General features: G+C 41.7%; 1 protein-coding gene across 1 annotated transcript; it reads right to left on the reverse strand.

The window, feature by feature from the left end:
- Positions 1-6,645: 6,645 nt before the first annotated feature.
- LOC117506058 (SCAN domain-containing protein 3) lies at positions 6,646-8,040 on the reverse strand. Its single transcript, XM_034165583.1, has one exon. The coding sequence runs from the start codon at positions 8,038-8,040 to the stop codon at positions 6,646-6,648; it is 1,395 nt and encodes a 464-aa protein (XP_034021474.1).
- Between the last annotated feature and the right edge of the window lie 2,805 nt (positions 8,041-10,845).

Genomic DNA, 10,845 nt, shown 5'->3' on the forward strand with positions numbered 1-10,845 from the left:
TCTGGGGAAAACCTGGTCTTGTTAGGAGAGACGGCATCCATCCCACTTTGGATGGAGCAGCTCTCATTTCTAGAAATCTGGCCAATTTTCTTAAATCCTCCAAACCGTGACTATCCAGGGTTGGGACCAGGAAGCAGAGTTGTAGTCTTACACACCTCTCTGCAGCTTCTCTCCCCCTGCCATCCCCTCATTACCCCATCCCCGTAGAGACGGTTGCCTGCTCCCAGACTACCAATAACCAGCAAAAATCTATTTAAGCATAAAAATTCAAAAAGAAAAATAATATAGCACCTTCAACTGCACCACAGACTAAAACAGTTAAATGTGGTCTATTAAACATTAGGTCTCTCTCTTCTAAGTCCCTGTTGGTAAATGATATAATAATTGATCAACATATTGATTATTCTGCCTACAGAAACCTGGTTACAGCAGGATGAATATGTTAGTTTAAATGAGTCAACACCCCCGAGTCACACTAACTGCCAGAATGCTCGTAGCAGGGCCGAGGGGGAGGATTAGCAGCAATCTTCCATTCCAGCTTATTAATTAATCAAAAACCCAGACAGAGCTTTAATTCATTTGAAAGCTTGACTCTTAGTCTTGTCCATCCAAATTGGAAAGTCCCAAAAACCAGTTTTATTTGTTATTATCTATCGTCCACCTGGTCGTTACTGTGAGTTTCTCTGTGAATTTTCAGACCTTTTGTCTGACTTAGTGCTTAGCTCAGATAAGATAATTATAGTGGGCGATTTTAACATCCACACAGATGCTGAGAATGACAGCCTCACCACTGCATTTAATCTATTATTAGACTCTATTGGCTTTGCTCAAAAAGTAAATGAGTCCACCCACCACTTTAATCATATCTTAGATCTTGTTCTGACTTATGGTATAGAAATAGAAGACTTAACAGTATTCCCTGAAAACTCCCTTCTGTCTGATCATGTCTTAATAACATTTACATTTACTCTGATGGACTACCCAGCAGTGGGGAATAAGTTTCATTACACTAGAAGTCTTTCAGAAAGCGCTGTAACTAGGTTTAAGGATATGATTCCTTCTTTATGTTCTCTAATGCCATATACCAACACAGTGCAGAGTAGCTACCTAAACTCTGTAAGTGAGATAGAGCATCTCGTCAGTAGTTTTACATCCTCATTGAAGACAACTTTGGATGCTGTAGCTCCTCTGAAAAAGAGAGCTTTAAATCAGAAGTGCCTGACTCCGTGGTATAACTCACAAACTCGTAGCTTAAAGCAGATAACCCGTAAGTTGGAGAGGAAATGGCGCCTCACTAATTTAGAAGATCTTCACTTAGCCTGGAAAAAGAGTCTGTTGCTCTATAAAAAAGCCCTCCGTAAAGCTAGGACATCTTTCTACTCATCACTAATTGAAGAAAATAAGAACAACCCCAGGTTTCTTTTCAGCACTGTAGCCAGGCTGACAAAGAGTCAGAGCTCTATTGAGCTGAGTATTCCATTAACTTTAACTAGTAATGACTTCATGACTTTCTTTGCTAACAAAATTTTAACTATTAGAGAAAAAAATTACTCATAACCATCCCAAAGACGTATCGTTATCTTTGGCTGCTTTCAGTGATGCCGGTATTGGTTAGACTCTTTCTCTCCGATTGTTCTGTCTGAGTTATTTTCATTTAGTTACTTCATCCAAACCATCAACATGTTTATTAGACCCCATTCCTACCAGGCTGCTCAAGGAAGCCTACCATTTATTTAATGCTTCGATCTTAAATATGATCAATCTATCTTTATTAGTTGGCTATGTACCACAGGCTTTTAAGGTGGCAGTAATTAAACCATTACTTAAAAAACCATCACTTGACCCAGCTATCTTAGCTAATTATAGGCCAATCTCCAACCTTCCTTTTCTCTCAAAAATTCTTGAAAGGGTAGTTGTAAAACAGCTAACTGATCATCTGCAGAGGAATGGTCTATTTGAAGAGTTTCAGTCAGGTTTTAGAATTCATCATAGTACAGAAACAGCATTAGTGAAGGTTACAAATGATCTTCTTATGGCCTCGGACAGTGGACTCATCTCTGTGCTTGTTCTGTTAGACCTCAGTGCTGCTTTTGATACTGTTGACCATAAAATTTTATTACAGAGATTAGAGCATGCCATAGGTATTAAAGGCACTGCGCTGCGGTGGTTTGAATCATATTTGTCTAATAGATTACAATTTGTTCATGTAAATGGGGAATCGTCTTCACAGACTAAAGTTAATTATGGAGTTCCACAAGGTTCTGTGCTAGGACCAATTTTATTCACTTTATACATGCTTCCCTTAGGCAGTATTATTAGACGGTATTGCTTAAATTTTCATTGTTACGCAGATGATACCCAGCTTTATCTATCCATGAAGCCAGAGGACACACACCAATTAGCTAAACTGCAGGATTGTCTTACAGACATAAAGACATGGATGACCTCTAATTTCCTGCTTTTAAACTCAGATAAAACTGAAGTTATTGTACTTGGCCCCACAAATCTTAGAAACATGGTGTCTAACCAGATCCTTACTCTGGATGGCATTACCCTGACCTCTAGTAATACTGTGAGAAATCTTGGAGTCATTTTTGATCAGGATATGTCATTCAAAGCGCATATTAAACAAATATGTAGGACTGCTTTTTTGCATTTACGCAATATCTCTAAAATTAGATGTTGTGAAAGTGTAGGAACACGGACCCACAACAGGGGGGCACAAATGAACGGACAATGGAGGAAGTCAAATAACAACACTTTACTGTTGTGAATAAGCACAACAAACACAGCAGATTACAATATTAGACAAAGAAGTCAATTCACAAAATGTGTCATGTGGGCAGGCTTGAAGATAAGAGACGTCTGTCCAAAGCAGAACCGGAACCACACGATTTCCTCTGCCACCGAGCCCCGGGAATACTGGAGCCGCCAAGTCCCGAACTCCCAGATGGCCACTGCCTCCGCTTGTCGGATCTGGTACTGCTGGCGAGGAACAAAAACAGTTAAATGTGGGTGCGTTTGCACCCAGCAACACGTATGGTGGGAAAACCACCTCCACCTCTCGTCGGAAGAAATGTCTGCTATCCAACGCACAAAGTAACAAAGTATTAATGTCAGGAAGACAACACAGTCGGCTGAGTACTTTACCTCCTTGGTAGAGCGATATCTCGGCAAAGAGGTGGAGATGTCGTCTTGCTGATATACCACTGAAGATCAGATGATTGGTGACAGCTGTCGTAGGTGATAAGTGACAGCTGTCACCCCGGCTGCTCCTGTGAGGCGGCAGCGCCCTCTGGTGCCTGGAGCCCGCACTCCAGGCAGGGCGCCCTCTGGTGGTGGTGGGCCAGCAGTACCTCCTCTTCAGCGGCCCACACAACATTAGAAAGGTCTTGTCTCAGAGTGATGCTGAAAAACTAATTCATGCATTTATTTCCTCTAGGCTGGACTATTGTAATTCATTATTATCAGGTTGTCCTAAAAGTTCCCTGAAAAGCCTTCAGTTAATTCAAAATGCTGCAGCTAGAGTACTGACGGGGACTAGAAGGAGAGAGCATATCTCACCCATATTGGCCTCTCTTCATTGGCTTCCTGTTAATTCTAGAATAGAATTTAAAATTCTTCTTCTTACTTATAAGGTTTTGAATAATCAGGTCCCATCTTATCTTAGGGACCTCATAGTACCATATCACCCCAATAGAGCGCTTCGCTCTCAGACTGCAGGCTTACTTGTAGTTCCTAGGGTTTGTAAGAGTAGAATGGGAGGCAGAGCCTTCAGCTTTCAGGCTCCTCTCCTGTGGAACCAGCTCCCAATTCAGATCAGGGAGACAGACACCCTCTCTACTTTTAAGATTAGGCTTAAAACTTTCCTTTTTGCTAAAGCTTATACAACCCCTGGCAAAAATGATGGAATCACCGGCCTCAGAGGATGTTCATTCAGTTGTTTAATTTTGTAGAAAAAAAGCAGATCACAGACATGACACAAAACTAAAGTCATTTCAAATGGCAACTTTCTGGCTTTAAGAAACACTATAAGAAATCAAGAAAAAAGATTGTGGCAGTATTGTATGGCCTTGCCTTACAATATAAAGCGCCTTGGGGCAGCTGTTTGTTGTGATTTGGCACTTTATAAATAAAATTGATTTGATTTGATTTGAATCCATTGTAAGCAGAAGATCATTCACCACTTTAGTGAGAGCCGTCTCTGTGGAATGATATTTTCTAAAAGCAGACTGCAGTGGCTCAAAGAGATTATTCTCAGTAAGATAGTCTACGAGCTGCCGTGAAACCACTTTTTCCAGAATTTTAGAGCAAAATTAGAGATTTGATATCAGCCAATAGATTTTCAATACACTAGGGTCAAGATTAGTTTTCTTAAGTAATGGTTTAATCACTGCAGATTTGAAACATTTAGGAACAGATCCAGAAGTTATAGAAAGATTAATAATTTCCAGCACAGTCGGCCCAAGAGTGGACCACAGGTCCTTAAACAGTTTTGTTGGTATAGGATCAAATAAACAGGTTGTGCTTTTTGTTGACATTACGAGTTTTGACAGCATGTCTAGAGAGAAACCCCCAGAACAGCAGTGGTAAGGAAAAATTCCCTCTGAGGAAGAAACCTCAAGCAGACCAGACTCAAAGGGGTGACCCTCTACTTGGGCCATGATACAGACATAAATTACAGAACAATTCACAAACGAGTATATAGGAAATGCAGTTGGTGCACAGGACAGGAGGATCGCCAACACAGACACAACTCCCATCTCTGGATGGAGCTGCACCTTAAACAGAGAGAAAAAACAGAATCAGGCATCAGAAAACAAAAAATACAGTATAATTTGTCAGCATTAACAACAAGAAAAACAGAGAAATACTAAAGTGATCATCGGCCACTAGCCCTAAACTTCACTAAAAGACCCAGAATTTAGGTAAAGATGAGGCCGCGGCACGCTCCAATTACTAATAAATGAACTAAAAGAGTAAAAAGCGTAAAACAAAACTGTGTGCATCTTAAGTTTGGACTTGAAAGTCTCCACAGAATCTGACTGTTTTATAGACACAGGGAGATCATTCCACAGAACAGGGGCACGATAAGAGAAAGCTCTGTGACCCGCAGACATCTTATTCACCCTAGGGCAGTGATTCTCAACCTTTTTTGAGCTGCGGCACCCTTTTTATATTTACAAAATCCCGCGGCACACCACCAACCAAAATAATATAATTCTATTACCTCTGGTTTTGCGCAAAACCTAATTATCGCAATAGAAAATCAATACAGAAAACACAGCATTTCGAAAATCCTCAAGCATTTTGTGCTCTGATCTCAAGTGTTTTTTTTTAGACGTGTCAACACTTTTATTCACAATAATCTGCCACTCTAATATTCACGGAGCACAGAGGCTGCCTTCAGCGAACCCAGTTGTGAGCGAGAACGCCCAAGTCTGACCACGGTGACATCAACGGAGGTCAGGCCGCCTTCCCCGCACACCTCCACAGCCAAAGCGGCTTCTCCTTCCCCAGAGGAGCCATGCTCCGTGAGCAGCTGAGATTCACGCTGTAGTCAGCAACCCGTAACCATGGAGACGCACAATGCTATGTGCACAAGTATGTACAAAACCACCATGTACGTATGTAAACTTACGCAAGTCAATTTGACTTTATCGACACTTCAAAAATATGGCTTTAATTATGCAAAATTCTGTAATGGAGAAATTGTAGCTCTTCACCCAGTTTTGTTTTGGTTTGAGACCACGTTCATTTCACTGTGTGGGATCAGCATCGTGATCCCTGCATCAGGTCATCTCCTGCGGTCGACTGCTCTCTGGCGGGTGTAGCACCTGTCCACTTCACCTGTCTGGAGCAGCCACTGCGCTGGAGAGGCCCATAGACCCCCTGGGACTGTCACTCGGGAGCGGCTGTAACCAGCTCGCCCGGACCAAGACCTGTAATCTGGGCCTCCCGAACCATCACCCGTGTGTAAATGTTAAATTCGTTTACTATGACCCGCTAAGGCTAAGAGGCAGTAATTTTTGTCTGTTATTGTTACATAAAAGGCCTGTTCTGGTGTAAATTGTGGTTCTTAATTGTAAGTATTTTAACAAATATTAAATCTTGTGAAACGCTTCCCAGATACTTCATTTGTTGTATTTCGTTTGGTATACATTTGTTAAGTATTATTTGACCCTGTGGGACAATTTTTATTTAATGATTTTTATTGTTTTTATATTAAATACAATTTTAGTTTAACAATTTGCCACCTTGTTTTTTGTTACGCAGAAAAGTTATAACAGTCAGTAGCTATGGATACAGAGATCACACAAATCCAATATTTTCCAGTTACATTTATTTAAATTTGATCAATTTATAGAACAGCATTGAAAAACTATTTGAAAAGCGATACAAATTAAATTTAATTGAAATAAAAAATAACACTGACTCAGAACATCAGTAATGGAAAGATGTATTTCATTTATGAACCCTGGAACACTGTTTCATTTAATTGTGAGAAACCTTAAAATATCTGTATTTCATTGTTATTTTTATTGTTAAATGAGAAGTATTTTTGATTCACTTTGAATGTTTAAAACTGGAAAAAAATGTAACACATTACATATAATAGTTAATCATTTCTAAATGCATTTTGACTCAGTGTGAAACCTGGGCCTGTTTGGATGAACACAAAATGGATAACCTGGCAGGAATGGTAGACAGACACACCCGAAGCTCTTGCTCCAAAGCTCTCAGTCTCTCTCTGTTTTTAGTTTTTATGGCAATCAAGCTTGAGAAGCTCAGCTCACACAGATATGTGGTTGAAAACTGAAGCAATATCATAATAGCTTTGTTGGCCAGAATGGGGAACTCCTTGGCAACAGATATCCAAAATCTGTCCAACGGCAGATCAGCAAAGCTGAGCTTTAAACCACGATCTTGTTTCAGTGTAATGAGTTCTTCTTGCTCCTGTAAAGTCATGTCCTTTCCCGGGAGGGATGCAGAGCTGTACGGGTCCCTAACCCAGTCCAGACATTCTGTGGAGTCTGCCGAGAAATAAAATGACAGCTTCTCCTCAAGGGTTTTTAAATGTGTGCCAATCACCTTGCGCATTGCCGCAGTGTTGCCATGATGACATTTTTCTGTGAGGGGGAACATCTCAAGGTTGCCACAGTTCACATGCTGTTTCCAGAGCTGCACTTTTACACGAAATCCATTCATTTTATCTGTGCTGGTGAGCAAGTTTTCATTGCGGCCCTGCATACGAGTGTTCAGCTCATTCAGCTGATGAAATATATCAGCAAGGTATGCTACCTTTGCCCACCACTCATCACTTTCAATCAGCTTTGAGAAATCAGACCTCTCGTGTGTCAGAAAAACCTTGAGCTCCTCTCGCAGCTCATACACGCAGGCCAGCACTTTGCCGCGCGACAGCCAGCGGACCTCCGTGTGGAGCAATAACACTTTGTGTTCCGCTCCCATCTCCTCACACAAAGACGCGAATAGGCGACATTTCAGAGGCCGCATCTTCACAAAGTTTACTAAGCGCACCACATCGTCCAACACAGTGCCAAGATCTACTGGCAAGGTCTTTGCAACCAGAGCCTCGCGGTGCAAAAAACAGTGTGTTACAATAACATTTGGGTTTATTTCTTTGACTCTACTCACGAAGCCTTTGCTGCGCCCGACCATGGCTGCGGCTCCGTCAGTACACACACCTGTGCAGTTTTCCCAGGCCAGTCCGCCTTTGTCAAGATATTCTGAAGTGACCCGGAATATTTCCTCTCCTGTTGACTTTTCTGGCAGTGCCTTGCAAAATAAAAAGTTTTCTCTGATGGCTTCTCCATCAACAAAACGCACGTTGGCCAACAGCTGACAATTTCCACTAAGATCCGTCGTCTCATCAAGTTGCAAGGCAAATTTCCTACTGATGTGCATTTTTTCAAAAACAACAGTTTCAATGTCCTCTGATATGTCATCAATGCGTCTGGCAATTGTGCTATCCGAGAGAGGCACTTTATTAATCTCTCTGGCCGCGTCAGGTCCAAGCATCTCCGTTACAATGGCTTTACAAGCTGGTAGTATCAATGTTTCTGTCACAGTGTGGGACTTTTTGACTTAGCAACAAGTTCAGCAACAATATAGCTAGCCTTGAGGGCTCTCTCGTTTACCTTTGTGTTGTTTCTCAAAAAAGTTGCTTGTTTCTCATTGTTTCTACGTAAGCGTACAAAATATTCCATGGGCTTGTTTTGAACAAAAGGGTGTTTCATTTGGAGATGTCGTTTAAGCTTGCTTGGCACCATGGCAGCATTGGCCAGCCTCTCTCCACACACCAAGCATAGCGGAGCCGGTGCCGCAGCATCCCCCGTGAAAGTAAATCCAAATGAAAGGTAGCTTTCGCTATATTGCCTTGATTTCACCGTCTTGTCTTTTTTCTTTGGTGGTCCACCGTCTCCATCTGCGTCTGAATTTTGTCCAGGATCCCGATTGGCATTTGTATTTTCTCTTTTCAAAAATTTCTCCATCACTGTCTCTTGCTCGTATTACTGTACTGTCACGCAGCACTAACTCGACTGTCTATTATACTATAGTACAGCGCTTTGCTGCCATCTACTGGAATAAAAGAGCATTACATCATTTGCCACACTATTACAGCAAAATGGTGATATTTGATAATTGCCCACGGCACCCCTGACGATCGATCACGGCACCCTAGGGTGCCGCGGCACCCCGGTTGAGAATCACTGCCCTAGGGACACAAAGTAGTCCTGCACCCTGAGAATGTAAAGCCCAGGCCGGATACGTAAGGTTTAATTAGGTCAGCTAGGTAGGGAGGTGCCAGTCCATGAATAATTTTATAGGTTAGTAGCAGAACCTTAAAATCTGATGTCACTGGGACAGGAAGCCAGTGAAGAGACGCCAAAATGGGTGTAATGTGGTCAAACTTTCTGCTTTGTGTCAAAAGTCTGTGTTGGGTATTTTCTGCCTCCAAACATTCTTAAAACCTTGATAAGACAAACAGAGTCAAGAAACACCAGTGAGACAGAATGTCAATTTTAGCTCGCGAGGAGTGCAGCCAGGCTGTACACCAAAGCTACACTAAAGTCTGGCCTGTGCTCCTGCTCTTTTATTTAGGACTTCCCTACATACATGGGCGGTACAGCTCCTAAGGGGAGGAGTGATAGCGCGTGAGCTGTTGCCGCAGAACCGCTGATTGCACAATACATTCAGGACTTTCAGAACCTTTTTAATCTTGGGCTCGATTAAGATGTGTTTAAGACATCTAACGATTAATCACACTTCTTCTGACACAAGGACTAATGTATCATAATCACACTGTGGTTGGAACATTCAATTCTCTATTCTTTATCTCATTGCTCTGCTTACGGCTGCATTCTGCCTGGGTCATCTTCACATGTCCTGAAAAAGAGCTTAGCGTGCACACAGAGATACCACAACTTGCAGAAGCACGTCATGTCACATATCTTAAGTAACCTTCACCCATCACATCAGTACAGTACACTTTATCAGAGCAGAGAGAACTACATTCTACCAGAGCAGACAACACAAAACATGCATGATAAAATAAAACAGTGCATCTACAGAATAACTCCAACATTCCCCTCTGTTTATCATGCATTCCAACGGTATTACATCTTCACCTAAAAGTAAACAATTGTTACTAAGCAACCACTTCTTATTCAGATTTTCAGCTGCAATTTTCAGGCACCACAGACTTTAGGTGCGTCAACAAGTCCTTGGCTGAAATGGGAATGGCTTTTACTGGGAGGAGTAGGGACACTAAAGCACAGTAGCCTGACACATTCCTAGGCAATCTGTCAAAAATTCTATTATCTCCACACCACCACCACACGCCACTTCGGCTGACTGGTATAAATGAACCGTTTTTCTGTATTATTCGACTACACCACTTGTCTTATTACATTTTCAGCTAAAGCTTCATAGGCTAAGAGTGTGTTAACTCATCATGTCAACAGTTCAAGCTTGAACTGGAGTTATGAGCTTTTCAATATCATCATAATTCTCAGTACAGTCATTATAGTTTTCTCCACTAAGGTCTGACTGTTTCAATGCTTGATATTTTGGCATAGTTTGTTGGAAGGCCAGATTACACTGTACAAATGTATTTGACACCATTTTGCCAACCATTGTTTTGATATAAGGGATCACACAACACATGCAAAGTCCAATCAGAATTAGGACTATAATAACTGGTGTCACCATTTTCAATAGTAACTGCCAACATGGTCCTGAAGTCAACCAGGACCAGGGATTCCACCGGTTCACGGCTAGGGTGTCTTTATGCATTGCATCACAAAGTTTATTCAGCTCTTCCAATGCGTCCTGCATATCCACTGAATGAATGGAGTCTGGGATGAAAGTACAGCATGTTGTGTTCAGCAGAACACAAACTCCTCCCTGTGAACCAGTAAGCAAGTCTAAAACCATGCGATTTTGCATCACCATGGTACGTAAAGCATCTATTTCAGTGTTTTGAGCTGCTACTATTTTTTTAGTTACATTCATGAACAGACCCAATCGATAATTCAGAGTTTCAATCATTAATGAATTTTTTTACCACTCCTATCCAGGGGAACAATGAATGTGCTATTTTATCTCCTACAGACCACAATTTTTGGTCCTTTGGTACATCCGAGCCCCACATGTGATCATGTGGTAACACATCTGGGTATATCGATCTCCTCCGTCTGGTGCTGCCATTCTTCTCTGTGGAGGTCCTACCACATATGTATGGTCAGTCACCTGGGTAGGTGCACACACACCACCCCAATTTGGTGGGAGACTCATGTACAGTCTGGAACCATAAAGCCAATA

This window comes from Thalassophryne amazonica, unplaced genomic scaffold (assembly GCF_902500255.1).
Source record: "Thalassophryne amazonica unplaced genomic scaffold, fThaAma1.1, whole genome shotgun sequence".
NCBI lineage: Eukaryota > Metazoa > Chordata > Actinopteri > Batrachoidiformes > Batrachoididae > Thalassophryne > Thalassophryne amazonica.